Consider the following 16,146-nt stretch of genomic DNA (forward strand, 5'->3'; position numbering starts at 1 on the left):
CGAGCTGTACAATAATAATTTAGCTTGGATCTCATTTATTTCTGCAGTAAAATGATTTCTCCTTACGTGACATGCTGAAATAGAATAATATTTATGTTGCACGATTTGGGTACAGAGCCATCAGAGGCTAGTTATTAATAAGTAATCGTTGTCACGATATTTGCAGAAATGTACATTCATTCATTGAGCACGGAAACGGTAACAGTAAAATAGGCTGCAGTTCTCGCGTTTCGCCTTTAGGGGTCAGTAAGACGATCGCTGTGTCTTTGCCCCCACCCCATAACCAAACCCCTCCTTTGTGTCTTTGGCGCCGTTCCCTATATAAAGAGGAACGAAAGCAAATCCCCCTCAATTATTTCTTCATTTTATACATTGTACTTCTTATTTATCTCCCTAAAACTTCCCCCCCCATCATGGAAATAGCAAAGAGGCTCACCCTGGAGCTCCGGAACAGGAAAGCGTCTGAAGTAAGTACAATTATTGCGATCGTTAAGCCCGTTCTGCATTTTTTTAAATTATTTTTAGATTATGCTCAAGATGATCTATAAAGATGGAATTCTCCGGCCGTGTCGCGAATTCGGAGGTTTCATGGATTCCGACAGGCAGAGAACTCGTGCTTGGGCTTAAAGCTCCTTTTAGTTCGTACAAGATGAAGTAGTTGCCCATCTCGCATTTAGGGATGTCGGAAGGTGTGTAGCCATTATAGTTTCCAAAGCACGTGGCTGTCTTCTAACTCCGCTACAGTCCCTTTAAACTACGTTGCCCACTATGCTTTTTTTTAAACACCCCCATTATTATTTACTCTGTTTCTGTTAATTATAGGCTGAAAACTTTTTATCTTCGTGTAATTTTTATATATATTTTAACGCGTCTGAACTCAGACTGTATGTTTAAACTGAACACTCGTGGCTTGAAAGCCCACGTTGACCTAAAGGGGGGGGTTAGAAAGGCTCTAAATCACTCGTGTTTTAGTTTTGCGTAACTATAAATCTCGCAGTAGTGTTACAGCTTTTTCTTCTTCCCGCCTTAACTTATTTTTGTTATCTTGCACAAGTCCTCAATGGTGGGGAAGGCAGATAATGAAGCATTTTCTAGCGGGTAGTACTCTGGTTTTTAAGTGTGATCATGGCGTGACCCATTTGACTAGCTAAACCCTCCATGCGTCCCTTTTAAAGCCATGGGATTGCGGTCGCCCCAGTACCGGTAGGGTTAATAGTGAGGCTTACTGCTTGCTTCACAACCCCGCTTTCCCGTTGTCTTCTATTTTAATACGAAAGTCAATTAACTAATTTTGGGGATTTCCTTGTGTAAAACTATACATTCGGGGGGTGGGGCTGAAGGCAAGTGGTGGTATTTGGTGGGAAGTGGGTCTTAAACTGCTGCTCTGCGTCACCTTCCTAAAAGGGGTTAAAATACAAATTGCCTCCCTGCTTAACATTGTTACATAGAGAAGAAGGCGACATGACTTGCCTAATGCGATTTTCCTCACAGTTACCGGATATTTCAACAAAGTTGCAGAAAGTGCCACATGTTTCTTAAAAGGTGGACCACCTCAACTGCTTGGCCTATCTGAGTATCTGCTTCGAGCTTCCCCATGTGATGGTGTCAGTGTCTCTTAACATAGCATGAAGTAATATATAAGAGGCCTCTTTATTTCATAGGCTATAACCGGACGGGTCGAGGTTAACTAATGTAACGTAAGGAAGTTTTACATTACTGAGAGAGTGGGAGATAAGTGGAACAGCTTGGATTTAAACATGCTTGTGATAGACATATGGCTTTCCTGATTCTAAGACGAAGGCTAAGGGTTGATTAAGGTCTGAGCCTTTAAAGCAAGGGGGGGCCTTAAAATTTTATGTTTGGATATCAAATGTAAGGAGTGGCATAGTGTGTGTGTGTGTGTGTGTATGTATATATATATATATATATATATATCTCTATCTCTAAAAAAATATATATATTTTAAGATGGGTGGCCCCCTGTGGTGTCATGCCACTTTCCAGGCAGTCTGGTGGTATTGGTACAGGTGTTTAACCCTAACATGGCTGCTCATGTCTGGTTGTTTTTTTTTTCTTCTTTTAACTAGCTGTTTATTTTAGCGCTGTTCGTACTGGTAATGTCTTATGTAGTGGTGTGAAGGCAATCGTTTTGTATTCAATAGCCAAAGTTCACGAGGAGAAGCTGCCAAAATGGAAGCATGCTTAAGTTAACTAGTGCCAGTGTTGTGGAATTTGTTGCTGGACGCTCCCTGCATTCACAATAAGGCTTGCTGTGGCTGATGAACCAGGCTGTGTGTGTGTGCGCAGGCCTCATTCTAGGCCTGACACGCAGAGCAGGAAGTAGGGCCCTGGTGTGTTTGAATTCTTCCCTTAACTCCTTGAGCACTGGTGGGGTAACGCCTGTGTGTGATGGCTTAGGGGCGTGGTTTGCATAATACTGAGCCTTTTTTTTTCTGTCTAAGATCAGGCAGGACATTTGACTGGAAGCATGTAGGTGTGGTTGCCATTCGCAGGCCTTTTGCTATGTAGGGAGGGGGGTTGCTCCTCATACCAACAGGACAGACTTCTGGAGTGAATGAAAAAACAATTATTTAAGCTGTAGGTGGTAAATCACCCATCTCTGTACCCCAGTTAGTATTACAGCTGTTACATGGAAGAGCTCTGTCTCCATGCGATTCCAAAGATTTAAGAGTTGATCCAGGATGGGTTCAAGTATTTTGCCTCTGTACAAAGAGAATACACTTATGTTTATGCTCTAATCCCGTCCCAGCAAGGGGAAAGAATCCAATTAAACTGGCCTGACTACATTGTTACACCCATTTGCACGCCCTGCTAGATAACTTTGCATTATGTGCTTGCCCTGGTTCTAGTAAAGTCTGTGTAAAGGGACAGCTCTCCACTATATACACAACTGTTCATGAAAACTGTTAAACATCTTCATGGGGGTTTTGTTATTTAGCAGATAGCACCTGAACTTTTAAAGGGACTGTTTCCGGGTTTCAATTGGGATTGGTGTTCTTCCTTGCCAAACTAGTGATTTAGTCTGGACCTCTTGTACAGATGTAAACAGTCGTTTCTATGTTAATGTATTCACCTTACAGTGAGTGCAGGTAGCTTTTATGGGTACTGGTCATTTTTCTTTTCTTTGGATTAACTTTGGTAATGAGAGGGGGGAAAAAAGCCAGGTTGAAAATCTTTAATGAACTGGCACTTAAGTCTAGTTTGGCAGCCAGTGGCCAAAGGATTGTAGTGATTTGAGAATATTTTTTTTTTTTTTTTTTGATGATGGATCATTTTCTAGTATAAGTATTTGCAAATGGAGTTGATATTATTTTTATTTATATTTGAATATTTTCTGTATGTCACGGATTACAAAAGTTGTTTATTCAACAATTATGAAGCGCCAAAATACCAGTGAGCAGGAATGGCAGAGCTGGCTCTGTAACACAGAATTAAATTGGTGAGATAACTTTTAAGTAATAGCAACATATATTTGGTATTAAGCAACACTTTCTTGCTAAGAGTCAATACTTTTTATTTTACTGCACATAATGATAAAAAGTAATGTACCAGTAACCAAATGACACTTGATTTTGCAGGTGAAAGAGATGGTTTTGGATAACTGCCGTTCAGATGATGGTAAAATTACTGGCCTGACCTCAGAGTTTGAAAACCTGGAATTCCTCAGTATGATCAATATCAACCTACTATCTCTTGCTAACCTTCCGAAGCTTGGCAAGTTGAGAAAGGTATGTATTACAATGACACCATATGAAGCTATTTAGGAAAACTACTACTTCCCAAATATGTCCAATTTAATTCTGATATAGTGTGTTGGCCAAGTATCTTATGCAAACTCATATAGTTTTGAGTATTAAAGTGCAAACCAACGCCCTTTTCTTTCACAGTTGGAGCTCAGTGATAACAGGATCTCAGGAGGATTAGAGGTACTTGCAGAACGGACCCCAAATCTGACAAATTTAAATCTCAGTGGAAACAAGATTAAAGACATCAACACTCTAGAACCACTTGTAAGTATTTTTTCTCTAGGCTTGTAAGAATGCGTGAAATTTGAAAATACACACCTTGTAATCTCACTGAAGAGCCTAATGGATAACTTTGCAGGGATTGCTAAAGCCTTCTAGTTATTATTCACCAAAGGTATCAAGTGCACCTTACAATAAAGCTAGTAACAAGTGTGCGATACTAAGCACTGGATAACCTTGGTAAAAGGTGGGGTTTGGCTTTTATACAAGATTAGTGTGTCATACCGAACAGCATCTCACATAGTGGGTTCCTTATCACAAGGTTAGCATTAACAATGATGGGTTAGCACATCAAGTGGGTTCGTGTAACACTTTACGCAAATCTAAATTTGTGTGATAACAACATGGACATGCCTTCATCTTAAAATGTTTGTTTTACCACCTGCAGAAGAAGCTACCTCACCTTATGAGCTTGGATCTGTTCAACTGTGAAGTGACTATGTTGAACAATTATAGAGAGAGCGTCTTTGAACTTTTGCCTCAGCTCACATACCTGGATGGCTTTGATGCTGATGAGCAAGAGGCGCCAGATTCAGATCCTGAAGATCTAGATGAGAATGGAGAAGGTGAGTTCTTGGGTCTCACAATTCTAACTTAATAGGTGTCATTTTACACTTGGTGTTTAAGATACCAGTTAGTGTGTGGGGTGTTCCTATCTCCTGGTTTCATAATTGGGGGGGGGGGTGCTTCTCTCCAAACATACAATCAGTCTCCCTCCTTGTCTCTGGCTCTAGCAATGTCTGCAAATACATAATCACACATCATACAGCCAAATTAAATGGCAAATATGGTGTAAAAGGGGTAACTGATTTTGCTGGTGATACGTGTGTGTCCTACACGGAGCTATCAGGACATGAATATACCATGGTATGTGTCCTGATGAAGGCTCAGGGTAGGAGACCGAAACGTCGATATAACCTAAACGAATAAACGTTTTGTACTTTAATGTAAAGTCCTGAGAGTGCTCCTATTGTCTTCATGGATGTCTAATTGAGGATCAGCGAGTAAATTTATGGTTTAGAGCGTGCCTTCCATTCTTGGGACACCTATATTTTTATATAATCCTAATCTTCAACGCATGATACTCTGTATGGGGATTGAATACTGGATTATTTAATTTATCATATGTAGTGTAATACATTTTACGTTGCTGGTCCTGAACATAGTGCCATACCTTAGCCCTGATGTTTCTCTTACAGAAGGAGATGACGATGAAGATGAAGGAGAGGAAGATGAGGAAGAGCTTGATGAGGATGAAGATGAAGATGGTGTAGATGATGAGGTGAATGTTCAACATGGTTTTTTTTCGGCATTCGGTTGCTTTACATGAAAATGTCCTGCACCTTTTCTTTTAAGGGGGGGATCTAGTGGCCCATGCAGTCCCACTAACAAAGAATGCATAGTAAAGTACTTAAAATGCATTTACCTGTAAGGGTGGAAAAAATGCCACATAAGCATAGCCAGAAGGAGTTGTTTGACTTCTACAAGCCAAGTAGCTGGGGAGCGGGGAGTGAGAGAGGGGAAATGCATAAGGAGACGGGGGTCTATTAAAAAAAAAAAAAAAAAAAAATTGTTACAAGGTTAATTTTTTTTTTTTTTTTTTTTTTATTGTGATGCTTGTACTTTATAGTGTGAGACACCCTTTACTTCGTGTAACTGCTTTCTCTTTCCAATCTGCATGCAATATACTTCTATTTATTTAGAAGAAAAAAAAAAGTTTTATGGCACTTAGTGTCAGAATTTGTTAAAACGCTTCTGCACTTCAGGAACATCTCTTTAAGCAAACAAGATGGAATATGCAGACTTCTTTTTACTCATTAGAGTGTTTTAGTTTTTAACCAACTGAATAGATGAGTGTAATTTAAAGTTGTGATCTCAGGCTTACAAAATCTTCTGTTAAAAGATGTGACAAATCTTTAAACATTTTGAATGTGTGCTGATGTGTACGGCACTTGTCTGGTAATCATGGACTAACTTTGCTTTATTTCAGGAGGACATTGAAGAGGAGGAAGGAGAAGAGGAAGAGGATGATGATGAAGGTATGCAACTTGGTTAATATTTTGCTTGAGGTGGCTTTAACAAAATTTCCAAGTGCTACACTTCACTCTTCAGGACACAAAGCTATACACCGATCAGCCATAACATCATGACTACTGACAGGTGAAATGATTAACACTGCTAATCTTGTTATCATGGCACCTGTCAGTGCGTGGCATAGGCAGGAAGTGAACATTTCGCCCTCGGTTAATGTGTTAGAAGTAGAAAAAATGGGCAAGCGTAAGGATCTTAGAAACTTTAACAAAGGCCAGATTGCGATGGCTGGGTCAGAGCATCTCCAAAACTGCAGCTCTTGTGGGGTGTTCCCTGCATTACTATTAAAAGTGGTCCCAAGGAAGGAAAAGTCATGAACAAGATACAGGGTTATTGGCCGCCAAAGCTCATTGATGCACATAAGGGGCAAAGGCTGGCCTGTGTGGTCAAATCAAACAGACAAGGTACTTCAGCTCAAACTGCTGAGAAAGCTATTGCTGGTTCTGATAGAAAGGTGTCAGAACACACTTCATCGGAGTTTGTTGCGTTTGGGGCTGCGTCTGATGCGTCACGTAGATGGCTGGGTGCGTGCGTGTTTTACTTGGAGAACACATGGCACCAGGATGCATCCATGGAGGCCCTTCCTCCCAACTTAAAGAATCTGTTAATGTCTAGTGAAGTCCATGCCTCTATGGGTCAGGGCTGTTTTGGCGGCAAAAGGGGGACCTACACAATATTAGGCAGGTGTTCATAATGTTATGGCTTATCGGCGTATCACACCTTATATGTACACCATGGGACCTGCCATACATTGTCTGGAGTATTCCTTCCCATTAAGCTAGTTTGTCCTTTAATGTCCCCTCTTCAGTGGATGGTAATTGACTGAAGCAGCCTTTAAGGATGTGTTGAGAAGGGAGATACCAGAATGCTAGTTTTGACCCAGATCTTGATCTCCCTAGGATTAAATAATCCCTTTCCATTAAATTGGATATCTCAAACCATTACATATTCTTTTTTGGGGGTGTAAAGTATGTATATATTCTATGTCTTGTGTGTTACTTGTCTCACATACAATTTATATTTTTGTCTGTGTGTGTATAGATGTGCCCCAGGGAGAAAAGAGAAAACGAGATCTGGAAGATGAGGGCGAAGAAGATGATTTTGAGGAAGAAGATGATGAGGATGATGAATGAGACAAATATGCTACTGGAACAAATATTTTTTTTTTTTTTTTTTTTAATGGACTTTTTGGGCTGGCGATCAGTTTGTGGTAGTGCCAGCTATTTGGCCACTTCATAACTGCTGTCAGATCCCCTGTTCGTTTATACAGAATTCTGTTTGTTTAGATGTCTAGGATTGAGCGATACTATTTTCTGTACTGGTCTGAATGTGTGTGTTTTTTGGTTTATTTTTTTTTTCCTCCCCGCTTTATTTAAAATGAGGGATTCCATTGGTTATTCGGTGAGTCAGATAACAGGTCATAATTTTTTTTTTTTAATTTTTTTTTCCTCTAACTCCCCCTCCCCCAACTATTGAGTTTTCTGTGAAAATTCAATGGTTCTCTGATCTGTGAATGTTGTGTGGATGTTTATAAATTGAGGTTAATCCAAAGACCATATCCCTTTTTATGCTTATGCATCCCGCATTATTTTTGGTCATGCCTTAATATTCTCCTGCTGTGTACACCCCTTGGACTGATGTAATTAAGATGTCAATTAACAAAACCTTGTGTATTTTGGCAATAACAGTAATGACAAGTTGTCTACAGAATTTATGTATTCAACAAGCCTGTTTGTCTCATTCCTAACCTGTTCTATTACACTGCTGTATCATGAATGCCAAATAACTTGCTTAGGAGGGAGACCAAATTTATTTTCTGATTATCTCTCATAACCAGCCTGTACCTACGATTTCTAGTCTGTCTGCCTGAATCGTGGCTTATCATGAGATAAGGGTTTTTCTGCCTAGTGTACAGGGGCTCCTTCTGGTAAAGAGGCCCTTTTTAATACCAGAATGTAGCAGGGATATTTAAATCACGTGTGCTGTTTCTATTGTACACCGGTGCCGCTGGCTGTTTCTATTCGTGGTCCATTTGATTTTCAGCTGTTGTAAACAAGTGCCCCTCAAGCAGCTGGGTTTGTCCACGGAAGTGTCACTTTTCAGTAGGGCTTTAGTTTGTTTACCAATGAAATGCTGAAGGGCCCACTCTTACAAGCTTCCCGTGGTGCATAGTCAAATTCAGTGAGATGTTCAAGAAATGTTACTACTTTTAACAATACATTATGCAGGGCCCAACATTTTTTTTGTTTTAAGCAGCTCACTGGTTTTGGCAATTCATATTGAATTTTGGGAATGAAACCTGCAAACACCATCTTGTTGAATATAGCATAAAGTGGTGACGTGAACTGTTCTTTTTATGTATGACTGTCTCCAGATCCTCTATTAATTTATCCATTGCATAGCTGGCAAGAAGTTTAAAATAGTTATGAACAGTGAGTGGGACATTTTTGATACTGCAGGAATGTATTGTAGGTTTAAGTATAGCCTGTTGGCAGATCCAAGAATGAAATGTCTTCCGGTTGGAGAGGGAGAGAATGATTACCTTCTGTGCTCTATTGGTACATTTAAAATTAGCTGGTATTCCAGCCATGGATCGGGCACAAGTAAGACTATGCATGTCCTTCCCAAATATATGCATCATTTAAATTTATTTTTGTGTATTGAAGGTGGTTAGGTTAGTTTCTAAATTTGGAGTGTTACATTCCCCCCCCCCCCCGTGCATGAGCAAGCGAATCTAAACCATTTTGTTATAAATTAAAATAACTTTTCTCCCCCAATTTTTTTCCAAACTTGTCGCAGCAGTTGGACTAAGCGTTTTTTAATAAAGTATTTTGGGATTTTTTTTAAAGTGCTTGTTTCTTATTGGTCCTTGCAAGTTGTTGTAACTGTCTGGGCCTTACTATCCTTTATCCATATGTTTTTTTTTTTATGTTTAATCAGTTGCATGTAAGCAATCAAGCTTTACAATGAGGGGGCTATACATATTTTTGCAAAGCAAATTGGGTTAGGACATTGAAATACCTTTTTAAAACAATGGAAAACATAAATTTCTGGCTTCCAGCATGGTATAAAAGCCACAAGATATTTCTCTCCATCTTTTAACTAGGCAGGCTAGGCAGGAATCCTTTTGCTGCAGCTCTAACATATATAATTAGTATAACTCTTATCCGGTTTTCTCTGGATATCATAACAAGTATTGGTATTCTGAAATAACATTGAAGAATGTATCTGTCAGATGTTAATCTCTTAACAGACAGGTTTTCTACCTAATACATGGCACAAGTCGTGTGTGTGTGAGAGATTATATTTACAATGGGGTAATAAGGAATGAGCACATTGCTGTATTCCCCTCCTGCATGGGCTGTATTGGATGGAACTTCTGTACAGGGTTATGTAATGATCGTTTTAAAGACCATATCTTTTTTTTAATTGGGATAGGTCTGTAATCTGGAAAGGCAGTAGAATGGTCAGGATCACAATCTGCTGCATCATGTCTTTTTACAGATCTTGCAGAATCCCTTTACAAGAGTGTTCAGCCTGGTTAAAAATGAAATATATCAACTACGGCATTGAAGTGTGCTTGCTGTGTGTTATGAAGTCTTGGGTTGTTTCATCTGTCTATCTCATGTTTTTTAGTTTACCATTGTCCACAGTCTCATAGAACATCGTTAGAGCTAAAAACATCATACATCCCATGGTATATCTAGCAAAAGAATTAAGTTGGATTTAAGTGTTATCGATGCTGAATCGGTAAGATTAGACTTCATCACCTTGAGTGGAAACCAATGTCTTCTCTGATGCCTTTTTAACTTACCAACAATTTTTTTTTTTTACGTTTATTTGCATGGTAAAAAGGCAACTGATGAATCTTACCACTATGAATAACACTACAAGTGTAAAGTTAAAGGAGCTATCACCAAAATTAACGATGTGTAAAAAGAACCTACCCTGCACAAACTCCTTGACTAATGCCTTGCACTAAACAGTAGCATGTCTCTGTATTAAGCACAGACTAATGAATGTCTACTGAGGAAATAAAGCAGAGCATCGTTGGCATTTAAAAAAAAAAAAAAAAAAAGCACGCTATTAACTAGTATGCAGTGTACCAGATGAATTTCATTTATAAAAACTCACCTACAACTCGTGTATGTTTATGTACGTTTGTTGGCTAGAATGGCCATAAAATGGGTTTATATAGAAACGGGTTTTAAGGTCGGGTCAAAAGAAATCCATTTTTCTTCCTGAAACGAATCCTCACCATACCTGTGAGTCTCCAGTATTGTCCTGTCCTGCACAGAAACTTTTTTTTTTGTGTGTGCATTTTATTTTTTTGCACTTGCCAGGAGTGGTTGACTCAGGGGTCCCTTGGCTCTGCCTCCTTGTTATGAAGGTATCTGGAGTTTCTCCTGCATGGCACTGGAATAGTATAACTAATGATCCTGATCCTTTACCTGGATCAAAAGGAAAGGTTTTGGCTAAAATGAAACATTTTATTGGTGCTCTTTGAACAGCCTATGCAAGAAAACATTCTTCTTTTGCTTGTATTGTAGCGGCTCTGGATTGCAACAAAACTAAAATTTTGCCGTTTGCGTTAATTATAGATATCCGCTGCTCAGTTCAGCCCTCTCTAGTGAGCAGGTTACTGGTAAAACGTGAAGATTTTTCTGGCGTCTGGGTCTTGATTACGCTCGTATTAAAATTAGCTGTTATAGGTCGTTCTCGGAAGGAGTAATAATTGAGGATTTAGCTGTTTTCCTCTTCTGTGAAGGGTACTGCCAAATTAATGGAGTATGAGGAGACATAGGTTTGAATAACTCATCTGTATATATAATTTTTTTAAAACACATTTTTCCTGCGTACTTTTTTTAAGAAGCTGTAAAATTGAAGTTTCCAGATAAGAGTTTTTATTTTTTTTAATTTTTTTTTAAGCCATTTTAAATCTGTTTTTGATGACACCAAATCAAGCCATTCAGTTTTGATCTGTTATTGGTAATCACGGAGTCCCTGGATTTTCAAGTTTGTATTCACCCTTATCACAGACAGTTAGTAAACTTTGTCATACGAAGAGGTTGCTCTATTCTCAATTTACAGTTTCAAGCTCTTCAATTCGGGCTTTTGTCGGCTCTGAGTCTTCACCGAAGTTGTGGTTTTGGCAGGTTTGTTAAGTTCCCTAAGCATATTGTTCTGTACCTAAATGACTGGTTTGTAAAAGCTGCTTCAGCAACCGTTTTCAGTTGCCATTTGTCAAGTTATTTCAACGTTGGAGGTCATTACACAGTTGGATTGTAAATCTGGAGAAATTGGCATTAACGCTATCAAGAAGGCTATGATTTTTGGGTATAAGGATGCTCTACGTAATGTTTTTTTTTCCCTTCATCTAAGGGGCAAAAGGTGTAATGTCGACAAAGCAGGCAAAAACTCATTCATTGTTCCAGATGTTCCATCAGGGAAACCAGGGGGTTCTAGGTTGCACTATTCCCGAGAAAAAGGACATGAGGCATTACAAAAGTGGATTCTAAAATCTTGGGACACAAAGCCTCATTAACGGGAGAGACTTATTCAGATTCCCAGACCCCTAAAGGGTTACCTGACTTGGTGGCTGGAACAAGCTCGTTTGAGAACGGAACTGCATACCCTTTTCAACCTCTGGTGCTCTACTACTACAGATGCTTCAAAAACAGTTTGGAGTGCCCACATGCCATATCACGTGACAAGAGGAATACGGGGTGTAGATGATCAAAAACGTTTGTTAAACTTCCTGGCGCTATATTCGGATGGCTCTTCTATATTTCGAGCCCTTAACAAAGGTCAAGTTAGCTCAAACAACATTGCAGTCCTTCTGGCTCACAAACCTTGAGTGAAACATTTCATGGAGGCTATTTGTAATATCTCCAGTTTTTCATATTCTACTACCTTCTTGGGACCTTAACCTAGTGTTAGAGAAATTATGTGGTGTTTTCTTCAGAAGCTTACTCAAAAGGTGCCCTTTTTAGTAGCCATCACCTCAGAAAAACGGGCATTAGGCTGTCAAACCTCCATATTTATTATTTTATCAGGACACCGTTACTAGATTTTCGGCCCAAGGTTGCCTTGTCTCTCAAGTCATCTGGCAATTTTTCGTCCCAACTTCTGTCCAAACCTTTTTATCCTTTTGCAAGGACTAAAGGCTTCTATGTCTTCGAATTCTACATGAATCTGGATAGGATAGCTTGTCTCTTTAATGCATTTTTAGTTACTGCCCATGCCCTAATAACCATAGCTGCTTCCTGGGCCAAGTTGGCCTAAGACAGTGTTGTGTTTTGGGTCCAAGAATAAAATGCTGCCCCCCACCCCCCGAAAAACCACATGGCCATGAATACAACATCCACATCCATTATGTGACACCCACATTAAAGCACACAGAAACTCATACGATCACACTAACACAAACAACCACAACAAAAATAAAACACAGCCGGACACTTGGCACTATCACGCACGCAAACATACCCGCTCAGACACTGACACAATCACAACCAGGCACATTAACACACTGACACTAATGCAACTGGACACACAGACACTTGCACAAACATACCCTCACACACAAGCAGAGATTCAAACTAATATACCCACACAGAAACCCTCAAACTAACATCCCTAGACACACACACAGTCACCATACTAACATCCCCAGACATACAGTCATCACGCTTACATCAGCCTGTCCATGTGGGGAACGTCTCTGTCTTGGGCTGCTTTTGGGTTTTAAGGTTTTAGAGGCATTGGTGAAGAATTCTAACTCACCCTAGTAATCTTACTTGCAACATACCGTTTGTATTCTGCCGCTTGGAGGAAGGGGGGGGGGGAACAACATTTCTTACCATAAATTTCATTTCCCCAAAGCCAAGAGGCAGCAATTAATTCCCTCCTTGAACTAATGGTCTACTTTTGCATTAATTTGTGTTTGGCTTGTTACTTTTTGGTGATTTGTGGGTATGGTAAGGATTGATACCCTTGGAGGGTGGGGTGGGGGGGGCTATAATCAAACTTATTTCCCAAGTTAACTTAATCAAAAGTTTTGGGAAGAAATCCATCTGTATGCTGCTTTACGGTAAGAAATTTAGTCTTCGTTTTTTTATCTGCCGTTAACCTTGGTCCTTGTTCTTATCATATTCAGGATAGTCTTACCCTATAACATGCATGTTTGAATTCACTTGCTATATTAACCTCTACTGCTTCTACTGGAAGAATGTTCCACTTATCTACCACCCACTTAGTGAAGTGAAAGTTCCTTTAGACCATTGGTTCTCAACCTTCCTAATGCCGCGACCCTTTAATACAGTTCCTCATGTTGTGGCGACCCCCAACCATAAAATTATGTAATTATATATACTGTGAAATGTGTTTCCCCGATGGTTGACCATCTGTCAACCCCTGTGAAAGGGTCGTTCGACCCCCAAGGGGGTCGCGACCCACAGGTTGAGAACCGCTGATTTAGACTATAAGGTATCAGGTGGAGCTGAAAGGAGGGTTCTATTTCAACACATTTTCTATACATTATTAAGGGTAAACCCTAGTGAGATTCTGCTGCAGGGCCTTGTATAATGTATAGTTAAATCAGCAAGATGTATTCAGTCTCCTTGCACATGGAGTCTACTTGCAGATGTTATCCTCTACTGCCAGCTACCCCTTTAGTGAATAAACCCCTATGACCTATTTCTCCCTTGACCTCTAAATCCGTGGTCTGCACAGATACACACTTTTATTCCCAGACTTTTAGGAATTTGCTGTAGTACAAGATGTAAAAAAAAGCATTTTTTCCAGAGAAGGTTAAGCTCCTCATTCATCCCAGAATAGCCATAAGAAGTTATGCCTGTCTCTTAAAACAAGGGTCATCCCTGTGATGTGCTATATCTGTCCTTGTGCATGGGAGGTCAGGTTTCATATGTATCATTCCATGACCTATGAACTTCCGCTAACCAGTATTGACTGGAATACTGTTTTTTTTGTGGCTGAATTACAGGCTGATAACAAATATGAGAAATTGGTATAGGAAACGTGGCAGGTGTTTCATTTGGTCATCATTTGAATTGGCTGCATTTGCCTTTTGGCTTAAAAAAAGTCAGCCTATTGCTTAGGCGACCTTACATATCCGTTGTCAAAAAGAATTAAAAAAAAATCAGAAACTTGCTAGCACTGTTAAATATATTCTGTTATAAATATACCTTTGTATGGATAGCCTGAAAAAATCTCATAAGGAAGTACCTCCAAAGGCCAACTACACTTTTGTAACGTTGAAGACCATCTCAGACCACCAGAGAAACCTGTAGAGCAATATGTGTTAATGTCAATACATTCCCCCCCCCTCTTGCATAACGCTGATCTGTGATTGAGATAAAACATGATCTGAACTGATGTTGAAAACAATTCTTCCCTGGGTGAAGGACTTCTGTCCTTAAAAATCAGAATGGGGCAAATATCAGTTTGGATTCCTTAAGTACATAGTCTCTCTGAAGAATGGTGTTCTGTATAGATAATATGGTTAGTGCCCCCTACTGTTTACCTACCAGTTGCTCCCATAACCACCATTTTAAAATAAAAAAATGTCCTAAAAGTATCTTCTGGAATGGGTTACAACACACTTGTATCAATCAAGGCTGGGATGGATTTACAGGCATCCAGGAGGCCGTCTAAAGCACTTCCCTGTAACATAGTACATATCAAATGACTAATATAATAGGTTTTATCACTCTCCAATTTTGCCCACAGCTCATTTGGTAGCCTTTGGTGCTTGCATAATTAACTACGCCTTAAAGTGGGGCTCACCCCAATTGGCTTCTCCTTTAAGAAGTGCTGCATAATGCATACTTAATATTGTGAGTTTTCTTCATTTATTTACCTGCACATTATGTAGGGTTAGAAACTAAGATGATGGCATTTTTAAAATAATTTTAAAGGGTATTGCGTTGGTGTCAATCATAAGTTCTTCCAGTGATACAGAGGGCATATACAATAAATATAATATACAATAAATCCAAGCTACTGCCATGTTTATGCCACTTGTGCTTGGAATTAACTGTCCATCTCAGATTACGCATAACTAAATTCACTTATTAAAACTACCTATTAGCTGTGCTTTTGTTTGTCACTCAGTGTAATTAATTTGGAGATATTTGTCTTAAAATTTAATGGGTTATGTTAATTTATGTAAAACAAGATCAAAAGTTGTCAGGATGTGCATTTTGGTTTCCTGTGCCGATTTCCCTTGCTTTATAACAGATACCACCACAAAGGGAAAACAACATAAAAGGATAAATAACTTATGTCTTCACAGTGCCCCAGTGTCACCTTCTCCCTGCCAGACTGCAGACCAAACAAAGAGGTGACACCTTCTGATGACATTAGACACCCCTTTGTGTAAAGCTGCGTATGTTCATAGATAAGGCTGGATTTTGGGACACCTGACACCATTTGGGGCCTCTGTAGTGACACAATAGCATCATAACGTGCAACATGTGGGGTAGCAGATTATTCATGTTAAACGCCAAGGTAAATACAATTAAGAATTTAAAAGGAGTTAAAGAAGACTGATGGAAGATGATAACCATTTGACCCATCTATTGTGCTTATTTTTCCTGATGTAAATACGCCGCTCTTAATCAGTCCTTTGTCTTGTCTTAAAGTGTATCACCCTTTCCCACTTCTGCTGGGAAGCTGTAGGTAGTTATTAATGTAAACAGGTAAGGCATTTAGAAGAAGAAGAATATATTTTATTTAAACAATTACATTTACAAACATGTTTGCTATTTATATACATATTACTTTTAGGTCTGTATAACACTGTGCGATATTGGAAAAGAGGGATAGGAGGATCTCACAGCAGGTTATAAGATGCTGAGTTTTTTTTTATCCTAAAACTCTTGTTTACATAATTCTACACAGCAAATGTATACATTATGTGGTATATGGCAACATGAAGCTGCGTGTGTGCGCTGATCAATTTGTGATTTATAGCCTTGCTTAGGAGT

General features: G+C 39.3%; 1 protein-coding gene across 1 annotated transcript; it reads left to right on the forward strand.

The window, feature by feature from the left end:
* Nucleotides 1-312: 312 nt before the first annotated feature.
* Nucleotides 313-7,862, forward strand: LOC128490455 (acidic leucine-rich nuclear phosphoprotein 32 family member B-like). The gene is made up of 7 exons (XM_053462336.1): nucleotides 313-467; nucleotides 3,599-3,748; nucleotides 3,908-4,030; nucleotides 4,434-4,611; nucleotides 5,245-5,327; nucleotides 6,036-6,084; nucleotides 7,178-7,862. Exons 1-7 carry the CDS (start codon nucleotides 414-416, stop codon nucleotides 7,267-7,269), a joined length of 729 nt encoding a protein of 242 aa, XP_053318311.1. The 5' UTR covers nucleotides 313-413; the 3' UTR covers nucleotides 7,270-7,862.
* Nucleotides 7,863-16,146: the final 8,284 nt, after the last annotated feature.

Source organism: Spea bombifrons, chromosome 1 (assembly GCF_027358695.1).
Source record: "Spea bombifrons isolate aSpeBom1 chromosome 1, aSpeBom1.2.pri, whole genome shotgun sequence".
In the NCBI taxonomy this organism is placed as follows: domain Eukaryota; kingdom Metazoa; phylum Chordata; class Amphibia; order Anura; family Pelobatidae; genus Spea; species Spea bombifrons.